General features: G+C 40.2%; 1 protein-coding gene across 1 annotated transcript in view; it reads left to right on the top strand.

Annotated features, from left to right (window-relative positions):
* Positions 1–2,562: 2,562 nt before the first annotated feature.
* The window catches only part of FAM184A (family with sequence similarity 184 member A), a 71,740-nt gene continuing 59,914 nt past the window's right edge, over positions 2,563–14,388 (top strand). Inside the window, exon 1 of the mRNA XM_062488760.1 lies at positions 2,563–2,730. Coding sequence (XP_062344744.1) covers positions 2,563–2,730 — 168 coding nt within the window. The remainder of the gene's footprint in view (positions 2,731–14,388) is intronic.

The raw sequence follows: 14,388 nt of genomic DNA, 5'->3' as shown, positions 1-14,388 counted from the left end.
ATGTTAGCAAATCCAAACTACACTAATTTATTTTAAAAATAAATCTATCAAAAATATTTTAAATGTGTAGGTTAAAATTAAAATATTCTGTAACTCTTGAGGTTTCTAGGAGCACTAATAAATTGAACCAGCCATTCCTTCATATTGGGGCATTATTAGGAACATTAAAGAACGTTTCCTTTTACATGAGATTTAAGCAGTTTGCCCAATGTCACACATGCTGCCAGATACAACCGTTACCTGTTACCAGGCCTCCACAACCAGTCTACTGATTTAATTAGTCGTTTGACCTTCCTAGACATGAAAAATCAGTCTCTTCTGCCACTGAATTATTTTTTAATTTGATAAAACTGAATTAACAGTATGTGTTATTCATGGATGTAATTTATGGACACAGATATGTAACAGATGCTCCTAATATTCTTTATTCCTCTTGTATTTCATCTGTATGAATCACTGCCTCGGTAGGCACCATCTGTCCTTTGTTCTCTGTTGCCAGAATGGGACACTTCAAAAGGAAAAAATAAAAATCAGTGTCAGAATTTCCCGGACAATGCAAATTCTGAGTTAAGGCAACACAGCTACTTCAGACTCTGATTAAATTATTTCTTAGTCTCCTTGTCATCCAAAATAGTTTGTATTAATTATTTTTTTCATTATAAGAGACTTTACCCAGAACCTCTGACTTTACCTCTGACTTTTTTGAACACCTTTCTAGTGTTTTGATGCATGGAAATTGCAGAACTCAATGCCAGTATTTCTCTGGTACTCTCACAATCACTCTGTACAAAAGTAGCAACATCTAATTTTGCCTTCTGGACAGTGACCAGTTTACACATTTACCCCACGACCTCAGGTTTGCACTGGCAGCTCAGGTTTAGTTGGTTATTTATACAACATAAGCACAAATCTACATTAGCAAGTGAGGCACATTGCTCTGAAATATGGATCTCCTCTTATACTTTACTATTCCACCTACCTCCATGATTTGCAAAGTCTAAGTGATGCCTTCCTCCATAACACTGCTGAGAACTACAGACTTAGCTGTTTATTTTTGTGGTTTGCCTCTTTGATACCTCTGCCTGCCCACAAAGAATGCCGGCAAAGAAGAGATTTTTAGAGGAGGAAAAAAAAGCAGTAAAGAGATGAACTACTCAAAAGAGAGTACCAAGGACTCTGTAAAGGCAGTTAATCTGGGACTCAGATGTGTCCAACCACATTAATACATATATTCTCACAAGGCCAGGGCCTAGCAAGGAGATGTTAAATTCTTAAAGAGGGTGGTAGTTGCACAGGAGTTGCACAGGATGGGAACTGAAAAAGAGAGCAGTCAAACCGGACCTAAAGGTCCTGCTAAATCCAGCTGTGAATCCCCTCTGGCGGGGACCTTTGTTCCATGCTGGCCCGCGGCTGTGCGCTGCACAAGCAGTGTCCGTGACCCAGGAGACACCGGCCGGCTCAGATGGATGCTTCCCACTCCCTGGCCGGGTCACCCCAGCATTTGCAGGCGTTCCATCACAGAACCAGCTCAGTCGGAATAGGCCTTTGAGACCATCGGGTCCATCCTATGAGCGAACACCGCCTTGTCAACCCGACCATGGCACTCAGCGCCACATCCAGTCTTTTCTTTAACACCTCCAGGGACGGCATCTACCGTCCTCTACCTCCCTGCACAGTCCATTCCAACATCTACCACCCTTTTTGGGAAGGAATTCCTCCTGATGTCCATCTTAAACCTTCCCCGGAGCAGCTTAAGACTCTATCCCCTCATCCTGTCGCTAATTGCCTGGCAGAAGAGGTCAAACTTCCCAAACTTCCCTCAAAACCCGAGCTAACCGCGCCGGCTCCGTGGTCCCGGCTCCAAATTCCAGGGGCACCTTGCCCGTGTCACCTCCTGCTGCTGGCACGTCCTACGCTCACACCGCTACGATCCCGGGGTCCAGCTCCGTCCACTCGCACACCCCGCACCGCGGTTCCCTGCCCCGGGCAGGGCTTCCTTCCCACGAGGAGAAGCCTCGGGCGTTTGGCCGCAGGCGGAGGGGCAGCGATGACTGACCCCCCGACCCTCCCCCGCGCCGTGCCCGAGCCCCGCGGCCAAGGGGCTCTCTCCGCCCCGTCCCGCAGGAAGGCCGATCCCGGATCCCGGATCCCGGCGCGGGCGGCCAGGGGGAGCCCGGCGCGCGCCCCTCTCGCTGGGCGGCGCGCGCGGCCGCGGGCGGGGAGCGCGCGGGCGGGGCCGGCGAGTGACGCGGGGCGCGCGGCGTAAACAGCGCGCGCAGCGCCCGCGGCCCCCGGCCCGAACCCGCCCCGCCCGGGGACGGAAAGAGAGGAGAGGAGAGGAGAGGAGAGGAGAGGAGAGGAGAGGAGAGGCTGGCGCCTCTTCTCGCGGCGTCCCCGAGAGCTTTGACGCTGCAGCCCCGCGGAGGCGGCGGCCGAGGGAAGCGCCCGGGGCGGGCGGAACCGCCTGGCGCAGCGGATCGCGGCCGGGGCGCCGGGCTCGGTCCCCGGTAAGGCAGGCGGCGGCGGCGGAGCCCGAGCGGCGGCGGCGGCCGGGCGGTGAAGATGGCGACCCCGGGCATGGGCTGGCAGCAGCCGCAGCACAGCTACGGCGGCGGCTCCGCGCCCGGCGCGGGAAAACTCGGCTCGGGCTCGGCACAGGCGGGGCTGGGCGCCGAGCACAGCCCGGACCTGCACTTCAAAATGAGCAAGAAGATCGCCCAGCTGACGAAGGTGAGGCAGGCGCGCCGGGTCCTCAGCCGCCTCGGGTGTCCTCCTCCTCCGCTCTGTTTCCCTTAGTTCCTTGCCCTCATGAGGGCAGCGATGGGCCTGGAGAGTGGCGGACTGTCGGGGCTGATGGCAAATCCGGGTGGGATGCGGCCGGATTTATACCCCGGAGGCCGAGGCTGGAGCGCCCTCGGTCCCCGGGAGCTTGTCCCGGTGGCGGCGGGCAGGAGCGCGCCCTGGTCCCGCGGGGAGAGCTCCGGTGGTCCGGGAGCCGCGGGGCTGGAGAGGAGCCGTGCGCGGGAGCTGCCGCAGTGCCGGCCCCCGTTCGTGGTGTCCGAATCCCGCCTGGCACAGCCAGGTATCCCGGTGTGCGGGAGCGGATCCCCGACTGATGGGCTGGTACTGCTTATTTATTGTGTGGAAATTGTAGCATCTCTTCTGGCGCTGTTACATGCCGTTCCGCGAGTCTCTTTAAATGGAGAAATTCAAGTGATGCTTGCCTTCCCTTTGATGAAGTGCTGTTATTTAAGGTTTCTGGCTTAAATGCCTTAGATGGTGAGGGTGAAAGTGTGAGAAAATGTCTGGTCTGCTCTTGCTGATTGAACAGTTTTCATTATGTCACCCCCAGCCTAGAGAATACATTGTATCTTTGTGAGCAGCTGGACTCATGCTAGGTGTTTTTATTTTTAAAGCCTATCGCTAAGGCAGGTAGGCCCAATGTTTCAGATGTGACTATAGCTGTGATTTAGTTCCAATAACTTAAAATAATGCTTTGGTGCTGTAATTTCTCTTGTGTGATGCTCAAGCTGTAGGCAAATGACATTATTTAGGAAATGAGAGGCAGATTCTCTTTATTAAAGAGAAAGCAGAAGAATTTGTCAGGAAATTAATAGCTAGAGTGTTCAAAGGTAATTTTAAAGCACTGTGGGAACTGGCAGTGTTCTTAACATGTATGCTGAAATGGATGAAGGTGACATTTCATTGGACTAAGAGTGAAGAGAATGAAGATTGCTGGCAGTCTCACAGCAGAGACAGTTCACATTTATGTACAGTTGATGCACCACTGACCAGTTCAAAATAGTATTTATCGTGGCACACTGTGCACCTTAATGTGTTGGAAAGCTGATAACTGAGGGGTATCTTGTCCTTGAATTCAAAGTCCAGTTTCTTTTGATGTTAGCATCCGTGGAACTGTAATTGAATGAAAAGCTGAACTAAAATAAGCTGAAGAATCTCCTTGGTCTTGCTCTATGTGCATACAAATAAGGAAGTAAAACATTAAAGATATTATTTCAGCTTTGTGCTCCCTAAAAGGTGTAAAAAGCACCTGGAGACCCTAAATGTGTTTTAGGTTTAAGGCCTAGGTGCATATGTAAAGTAACACTTTCAAAGAAGAATTTACATCTGTGTGTGTGCCTTTGCTATATTTCCCGTACTTTCTCTAGGAAATTACCCAGCAGTTTATAGTTCATTTCAGAAAGAGCATTCCACTTCTGATGGGAAGTCGTCTGTGTATTACCCATGAGTTCCACTTCAGTGGGCATGTGCCCTGTGTGCTCTCACTTATTATGCGTCAGTTATCTTGAGGTGGATGTGAGTAAATTATGGATTTAAATGCATGGTGCTGAAATATTGTGAACTCTTGTGTTGGAAAATGCAAAGAGACTGAAAGTAAATACTTCTTTTTTCATTTTTTGTTATGATTCACAGTAAAGTTCATCTAAGATTCTCTATATTGTATGCAAGTCTGTCCTGACAAAGACTTCAGATTAGTGTAAATAAAACCTACGAGTTCTCTCTGTGTATTGCAAATAATTGCCAACCATGTGCTCATGCAAGTTTACAAGTGAATTAGGCTTTTGCAGGGCCGAAGTCTCGTATGTTTCCTGGTGACTTGCAGATTCTGGCAGTGTTTTAGTTTGTATATTGTGTTCTGTTTTCAAGTTTTAAGAGAAAGCTTGGGAAATCAGCTGATCTTTCTATTGAGCAAAGGTCTGGAGTGAATAATAGTACTTTAAAATGTAAACTAAGGTATATATGAAAATACTTCTCTTGCACCTATTGCAAAAATAAAACTGAGACTTTAAAGATTAGGATTAAGATTAAAGGTACTGTTTAAAATGTATTTCATTGAGGTACAGTTGCACATTTTGACAGTTTTGTAGCTGGAGGGCTCAGGTCCTACAATTCTGTTGACCTACTTGACCTTTCAGTAAGGGGGGCTTGAAAGAATTATAGAAACTTCTGGGTAAAGTATGATCTAAACTTTCTAACCTGCTCTAGAATCTGAAGACTGATTTGATGGCTGCAGAAATTAATCCTTGGGAAAGGACTCAAGTTACAGGGGAAAAATATAAACCTAATGGATTTAATTTCCCTAAGTGAGACTTAACTGTCAGAGAAGAATTTACTTTGCAGAAGGATACTTGAAGTAAGGTGTTGCAAAAAAGATTTTAGGCTATTTCTGTTCAGGTCTTTTGACCAAATTCTGCTGTTCTAGCTTTGTGAAATGCTTACCAGCATATGTGCATAAAATTCCTCTTCAGTAATCTGGGAATTTGTTAGGAGTACCACTTCTTAATTGTGCTTCTTGAGTTGTTCAATGTCTTATATATAAGGTGCTTCTTGCTTGTAAACGGTTTTACAACAGTTTGTTTAATTTTTGTTCTAACTCTTTCCTAAGAGTGTCTTGAAGCTATAGTAATTCCCCCTGTGGATTTAGATCAGAAGGCACTTTAGCAAGTTAAAACAAACCCACCAATATAGTGTGGTAAAAGAAAATCCAAGTATTCAATGTCAAAGGAATACACACAGTTATCCAGACAGCTTCTGTCTTCTGGCAAAAGAAATGTGACTCCATAGCTTACTTTTGCCTCTGCTTGTGCAGTTTGCATTATGAGCTGTGAGTAGCAGCAAAAGAAAATGCTTTCCCCACAGAAGATGAGGGTCACTCATTAATTAAATGTAAAATTCCAAAATTACGACTACTCACTTATGTTTTCACATTACTTAAAGGGAATCTGATGTTTTAGTCAAAACAATACAGGAACACAAAGTAAAAGGTGAAATTTGTTTAATAACCAGATTTAGTAATAATTCAGAGTGAGGCAAAATAAGGTATGAATCCATTTCACTAAGCAAAACACTTCTGAAGTGCTTAACTAAATTTTTACTTTCAGGTGGGAGAGAAAGGTTTATTTTATTTAACTTTAATATGCTTAATTCATATAGGAAGGTAAAACAAGTGGTTAGAAATGCAGGTCTAAAAAACCAAGATGATACTTCATGTCATGTTCAAAGACTGCAGTAGATTGTATCTGAAGCAATTTTAGGTCTTCCTCTTCAGTATAAGCTCCTTACTTTCAGGCATTTCAGAAGAGCTGTGTACCAGTTTGGGATAAAGTGGAGTCTGACACAAAGATTAAAGCCAACAAGAAATAAACTGCGATTATGAGATTGCATATGTGTGTTTGTACTACTGCATGCAGGAGAGCTAATGCAGTGTTAAATTATGCCTGCTGCAGATGAAAATATACATATATATTTAATTAGTTTGCATAAGACAACTGGATTAAGAGCAAAAAGCAAGGTGCGGCCATATTTACATCAATAGGAGAGAATGGCATTAGTTTTCACATATCCCGCAAGAGTTCAGGTGGCTTGTTTCTCCTTTTGGATTTGTTGGGGTGTTGCTTTTTTGTTTTGTTTTGTTTCATCTTTCTTTCTGTCTCTGATGTAGTTTGTAACTTGAGCATTTGTGATTGAGAAATCCATATCCTAAGTGTGTCTGTTAAAGTCTGTTGTGTAAGTTGCATGACATCACCATAAATCTTTGACTTCTACAGAATAACTGCATGGTTTGTGCTGGGACTATAAAAAGAGAATATTCAGTATTGGTTTGGTTGTATGATACTTGTTGCAGAATTTTTACATTAACTGGAGCAGCTCTGATGAGAAAGAAACACTTGGTATTCTGGATTGATGAGAAAATATAACCTGCCAATGTGCTCTTGCAGCCTAACCAACCCAGTGTGCAGGGCTGCAACAGGTCAAGGGAACTGATTCTCCCCCCTCTACTTTACTCTCCTGAGACCTCACCTGGATGCTGGGGTCCCCAGCATTGAGGGGGTGATGAGGCACTAGAACAGGTCATCTGTAGAATCTGTGGATGCCCCATCCCTCAAAATGTTCGAGGCCAGGCTGGGTGAGATTTTGAACAAAGTGGTGTAGTGGAAGGTGTCCATGCCCATGACAAGGACACGGTCCTTTCCAACCCATACTGTTCCCTGATTCTGGAAGTAGAGTCTGTAAGTGCCATGAAGATGATCTCTACCCTACAGTTAGCATTTTTGGCTATTTAATACAAAGAAACTGTATAAAACACTAATGCTTTTTCCTTGATACATAATTAGAAGTTGATGGTTCACTTCTGGAAAGGTTCCAGAAAACTGGGTTCAAAGATGGTGGTAACAAGGTTAACCAAGCTGCATCATCCTTGAGTAAACAAAAACTAGAATCCAAGACTCCTGAGACCTGATTTCTGTTCTCAATTCTTCCAACAGCTTCTTGCCTATATTTGGGAAACAAAATCTTTGATTTTCCTTCTGTCTTCCTGTGTTAGAGAGAAGAATTTAGACAATAGGCATTAGTGTTGTTGTTAATCCATTCAGTTTCTCAGGGGGTGTATATAGTATATTTATTTCAAAAACTGAAGACCAGATTTGATGATATTTAATTCAGATGCTTCTGTTTTTTATTGTATGTACTCTTTTTCTGGGCTGGTTAAAGGTCTCAGCTATCACAGAATGCAGTTTTATGGAAGTAGGAGCTGTAAGGTTTAACTTATATAAATGATTCTTAACAAAATGTTTCCAGTGAAACTTAGTTTTTATTTGGAAGTATTCTGCCTTGGGAAACAAAACAACTGAACATCTTGCAGAAGGTTCCTTGTGCCTAAAATTATAAGAAAACTAAAAAAAAAAAAAAAAAAAAGAGCCCTTAAAACCAGGGAAAACAGGAGAATCTAAAAATCCACGTAGAACTGTTTTGATGTTAGCTGTCATCATGTTGTAGTTGCTGCCATTAACAGTTTTGTAAAAACTTGGGATTTAGCTTTATAAGCAGCCTTATGTCATCTCTCCAATGTGTGTTAACACTGGCAGTAGGCCAGTATTTGTAACTGTTCTAGGATTGCATGAAAAGAACTGAAATTTTGAGGCGGGTGTGATTTAAGTACATATTTAAATGTCAGTATTTTCCATATTATTCCTATTGGTAATGTGTGAATAAATATTATGTTACTACATTAAAAATAGTAGCAAGGACTAAAAGATCTGAAAATGTAATATTAGATATTCATTAATTTACATTTCTCTGGAGATATTTAACTTTGTTTTGTGTTAATTATTCCAAAGATAGCTGAAGTAAGCCCTCTAAGGAGGGAGAGATTTCTCAGGTAGGAAATTAGAAACTTGCTCCAGAAACAGTACATCTGTCTTAAGTTTTTTCTTTTTTTAAATCATGCTAGTATAGCCTCTGCATCTTCCCTGTCAGACTCTTTCCATGTGGTGTTCCAACTGTGTTCTTATTCTGCAGTAATTATGGCCTTAGCAAGGGATATTCACAGAAGAGAAGTTTTCTGTACCCATGATAGTATAAGGAGAAAGATGGATCTGGCTAAAAATGTCATGTCTTTAAGAACATCTGGTATAGTTCAGAAGAAGAAAGTAGAGCTTTCAGGCTCTCAATATGTTCTTCAGAACTTCAGTAAAATCATCAGTTATTGTCTTTATCTGAGTACTTCCTAGTTGATGCACTATGAATTGCTTTAAAGCAGCTGAGGCTTCTAATTCTGACCTGAAGAGGCCTTTCTTGCCTTCCACACTTTGTAGGACAAAAATTAAGGAATTTGGTGGTTTAGATAATAAGGACCATGTATCTCTCGAATGGTTCTTCCCTTCAGTATCATTGCAAACCTATAAGGTGAACCTGCAGGGGTTCTATGCTGACCTGATATGTGTATATTTTAGAGCTCTGTGTTGAGATATGTGAATTAGGTCAATGACTACAGTCTTTTATCACAAGACATCAAGAAGAAAGAAGGAGGACAAGAATGAAATATTTTTAATATAAAAAAGAAATATACTCAAATTAATTCCTTTGCTCTCCACCCACATAGTTTTAACGGTTGACTGGTAACTCATAGTTCTTCTGGGGCTGCTGCTACCTTACTGTTCTAAAGATATTCCCTGTATGTGTGTGTAGTTGAAAGTGTGATGTTGAAAAACTGTCTGATCACACATTCACATATGTTACTAGTCTAAAATGCCTCTTTACTACCCTTGTGCATGTATCAGCTTCTCTGAGATTATTTTGGTTTGTATTTTTTTTTCTCCTCATTTTACAAACATCCAAAAGAATAATAAAATTAAGAGATAAATATAGAAATTTGGGTAGAAGATAAATAATATGACATGGCAAGTGGGGACATAGTTTAGTGGTGGACTTGCAAGTGTTAGATTTACAGTTGGACTTGATGGTCTTAAGGATCTGTTGCAACCTAATGACTCTTAATATTCTGTATGCATCCTCTTGTTTATTATTCACTGCTAAGATCAAATAAGATAGAGTTACAAGGAGCTGAAGACTGAGATGTTATTGTGCCGGTCTGTACTTCATCTGTTAAATCAAATACATCAACACTTTAAGGATATTTTTTTAAACATGGAGAGACATGGATTTTGCTACAAACATCAATGTTAACAACATGTCAACAACATGTCAACATTTAAAAACTAAGGAAAGAACATTCAGGATATAAATGGAACCTGATACTGCAACACCCATGAAGTTCAAAATCTGCCAACCTTTAGCTGCTTTTATATAGGATAATATAAGCCTTATGAAATATAAGAAATATTTTGAATATATATTGATTTGGGGTTTTGTTGTTGTTACTGTTTTCAGCAAAGTGCTACATTATGAAAGAAGGCTTTTGTACTTTTCTTTTTAGATGGAATTGGCAGTTCAGAGTTAAGGACACAATACTGAAGTGCTTTCCTTCAGATGTAAAGGTTGTTAACTGGAGAGTCCTTTATGTATATTTGAAAAAGGAAATCAGTAGTTGAACTCTGTAACTGTACAAGGTATTTATAGATGAATTATTTCATACACTTGTAAATTAGTATAGGCACAGCACTCTGAAGTATTCAATCCTGTAAGGAGTTTTGATTTGACAAGTCTTACAGAAGAGAAACTAGTGGGTTTTTTTTTGTGTCGGTGGTGTTTGAAATATCATGAATGTGCAAAGAAATTGTATCAAATTGGCAGACTTAGCACTTCTTTTCAAGGAGTTAGATTGCAAATTAATACTAAACATTGTCATTTTGTGCTTTCTTCAAACAGTAAAATTCTATTTGGCAACAACATTGCTTTGCTTTGTTTGAATATTTCTGTATTGTCATGGAACCTCTTGGTTATACATACTTTATTTTTTAATGTCTAGAAGTACAATTAGAGGTTTGCTGCATCTAATACATACATAGAAGTGTTACTTGTCATAAGCCATTGTTTCGGTACAGCAGCTTCTAGCCTTGAGTAGCTTTTAAGCACTTAAATGATTTCAGTATCTCATTCTCTGAACTCAGGCTTTGGCTTTAATAAAAACAGTGATTTTGTCAGTGATAATACTGTTTTCCACCCTTCCAATTCTCAATTGAAGCTTCATTCTCCTTTGAACTGTACTGAGGAGGAGGGCATTACCTTAAAGTAGTCAGTAAATTTTTCTAATTGTTTGCAGGCTTGCTAGTAACTAAACCCAGCAAATCTCAACATAAGATTATGAAATCAGTTGTATGTGTCTCTTGGCTGATAAAGGTTTGGCTGTAGTAAGCCAGGCATCTGGGTATTCTTCTAATGACTGATGTCATACCAGTAACCAAAGGCATTGCATTCCAAAAATAACCAGAAGAAACAAAACAGTCTAAAGCTATTCACCATCTTGTCCTACTTAATACATAGTACCTGGTTCTGTTTCCTCAGTCAGGATCTTCTAACTGAATCTAGAAGTTTAGGAGGAGGAAGAAGAACCTTTTGCTGATGTTGTCCCTTGACTAGGATCAAAATGACAGCTTTTAAAAATAGCTAATGTTAAAAATTTTATGAAGTCCTTCTTCAAGATGCTGCCGATAAATGAAAGACAACCTTTTAGCTACAAGTAGTATGAGGTGAATATGAGAATTACTAGTTTTTTATTTTAATTTCCATGAGATTACTTTAATCTTTTCAGCCAGTTTCCTAAAATATGAAATTCTAGAAACCTGAATTATAATGTGTTCAGTAAACAGGCATGCTCTAATCCAAAGATTTTTATTTGAACAGTGTTTTTGCTCATAGTGTGACTGAAAGCTATAACTTTTAGTAAAGGGTGTCTGACACTGCCTTCTCAGATCTAGTACTTTGCATTATGGATGCTGATGTGTTTGGATAGGTTGTACTAAAATGTATTGCAGGAATCTCCTGTGACTGTCTTTGTTCTTTTAAAATTTGACAAATGAAGATTGTGGGTAATTATTTCTTTAATAAGGATTAAGAAAAAGGACTTTTTTTAAACTGTTTTGTGTAATTGTGAATTTAGGTTTCACACTTAAAATGTAGTTTATTGTTGCTCATTGTAATAAGTAATCAATTGTACGTTTATTTAGAAAAAAAGCAAAACACCTTAAAAATCTGTCTTTCTTCTCATCATCAACCTGTCTTGTCAACATAGCTCATTTATTGAAGAAAATATTTTGTGTTGTGACATAGAATGGTGGAAATTTATTTGAAATTTTTCATCTGTTATTTTGTCTGTGTTGTTCACTAGCTTTCCATATATTGCCTAACATTATAGTATTAACTTAAGAGTTATGTGTCATAAAATTCAGCCAGTCCGTTCCCCAACGCCCTTCTCTTATTTTCTTTCAAAATCATACTTCCATTTGCATTACTCTGAGGCTGGACTTCGATACAAAGCTCTGTTTACATATTCTTCAAGCTGACCTGGAAGTGTTCTGTGGCCATTCTTTCTATTCCTGTGATTCTTGTCTTCCTTTATTTCTGTGCTCGGTTTCACACCTTGTGAATGGTCCAGACTGTGGATTGAAAAGGTATATTGGGTGTATTAAGTATATTCTCCCTTGCCTCCAAATATCTAATGCATGAGTTTGTAATTCTTATAGCTTTGGGCAGATGCAGCTTTAGGGGGTATGTTCTGAACAAGTGAAGAGCCTGAAGCAATTTTAGCCTCTGATGGTTTGTGTTCTTTTCCATAGCTGTCAGTTGATACTCTAGAATAAACTAGATTTCAAAGACCAGATTATTAGGAGGGTGAGGGGTGTTGTTTGTTGCTGGAGATTTTTGTTTTGTTTTTATAAAGCTGTTTGTGTAATAGGCAATTACACAATGGAAATTTTTCCTCTAATGGAAATTTTAAAATGTTTTTGGTTGGGGTTTTGTTGTGGTTCTTTTTTGTGTGTTTTTTTTTTGTTTGTTTGTTTTGGTTTTGTTGGTTTTCTGGGTTTTTTTCCATTATGCATCTATGCTCCCTGGTCTTGAGGGAAATTAAATTTCCTGCTTTCATAAAACTGTTAGCTTGGTAACATTGTAGACAGAAGTAACATGGCTTCTCACTCTAGGAAAATTACATACTGATCATAAACTCTAGTTTCTGTATAGGCCTATATGAAATTTTGATGAAGTTGCTCCCTTAATTAAACTCCTGACTCACAAGCTATATTCAACTCTACATTCACTACAGTTCTTGATATTTATCTGTTCTCCTGTATGGAAAGGGAATTCTTATAAGAAAAGGGAGAATTTCTAAAATTTTTTAGAGAGGAATGAAGAAATTTCTCTGGTCTTGGAAGCATACAAACCCACTCACTTTGTCAAAGAATTGAAACTAGTCTTTTAAGTTTACCTGAAGTTACCAGTTTTAGCAAAGAACACAATCTGTATATATTTAGTGAAGTGTGAGGCTGTAGGTGCTTTTCTTGCAAGGCTGTCTTTGGGAAGGGGAGCCCTGTGGGACGCTTTGCCTGTGGGCTGTGTTGGATTTTTCTCTTGACCCGTGTTGCCCCTTGGCTGCAGGGGTGGGCCACAGCTGCAGCTCTCCAGGGTACCGAGTGTGGGGCTGCCTCCACGTCTTATCCTCACTGGCACTGGTGTCAACAGCAACCAGGTATCATTTGGTTTGTGCAAACCAGTGCAGTTCCCTACGGGCAAGATCCCATTAGAGGCCCAGCTTATATAACAACAATTTCCCAAATGTTTTATGTAGTCGGTATGGCAAGCTATAACATTGATTCTGCTGAACACTATGGAGGTAAGTGCAGTGAATTATTTCTCTGAAGTGTTTCTCTGAAAGTGTGTGCCATGCTGTTTTGTAGTGTCTTCCCAGAAACTTGGCAGAGTTAAAAAAAGAAAAAAAAGGACAAAGAAGTGAAAATTAAAACAGGCACTGGTGTTTTCCAGACTTCTGTCAGTTAGTAAATTAACAAGTGTTTGAGAATATTTGAATGAATAGCAGCATTTTCTTAATTTTGTCAGGACTCTGAAAGAGGGATTTATGTTTGATTGTCAAAAGCTGACTTACAGAATATACAAAAAAAAAAAAAGGTGATTAATTATTTGGTCTTACTCTGTTCTGACATAACTGCATTTTTAGCTTTTAAGGGTCTTAAGAAACTGGAAATGCAATTGTCTTGTCATAAAATTCACTAAAGATAGGTCTTTTATTTCTGGTTGTTGCCCAACATATCTTAGGTTCACAAGTCCTGAAAATAAGAGGAAAATGCCTCTTGAAACAACATACTACTAAAACCCTTTACTTGGTGATTAATCAGAAACAGTGATACCAGGTTTCTAAGATGCATACCATTTTCACACTTTTCTTCCATTTAGGTGTTACTACTTCTTGTTTCTGGAAGTTCGGAACTTAATATTACTCTGCTGTGAATGAAAATTCATTTGTTTGTATGTGGAGTAATTTTATAGAATGAGGATTTCTAGGGATCTATGTACCTGCAAGGCTAAAATAAGATATGCAAATATTCAAGAAATAAATCTGAAAGGAAATGCAGCTCTGACACAAACACAACTAGAGAATAGCCCCTTGGCCTATCCTATTTTCCTTGCAGAAATTTAAGGTCTAGTCGTATAGCAGATGTGTCAACTATAATGTAGATAGGTGATTAGAGGGTAAATGGGATCTTTCTCAAAAGGAGGCAGATCGGGGAATTTGAACATCTGTCACTAAATATTTTTTTTTCTTCAGTATGTTTCTCAACATTTAACTGTCTTGAGAGATTGCCTGCAGTTACTCTGCTACAGATTTGTAATGATTTTTTTTTTTTGCATAACCTGATTGATAGAGGTTGCCAGAACTGAAAAGGGGTTTTGATTTGGTGTTAGTACTGCCACACCTATCCCAGCACAAGGGTATTGATTTGTGGTTGCAAGTACATCCATCCCAAGCGAGCCTGTAACAGGAGGAAATAGTTGTTTCCAGCTGAATGAATAATGAATTGGTATATACAATGAATTAGTTGGATACTCTGCGTTGAGTTCTAGTGTATTTTGTGTCTGGTTCTGTGATTGAAGACTACCCAAAATATAGGTGGTATA

Source organism: Cinclus cinclus, chromosome 3 (assembly GCF_963662255.1).
Source record: "Cinclus cinclus chromosome 3, bCinCin1.1, whole genome shotgun sequence".
Taxonomy (NCBI): Eukaryota; Metazoa; Chordata; class Aves; order Passeriformes; family Cinclidae; genus Cinclus; species Cinclus cinclus.
Note: the sequence above shows the minus strand (reverse complement) of the source record. Positions and strands in the feature narration are given on the sequence as shown.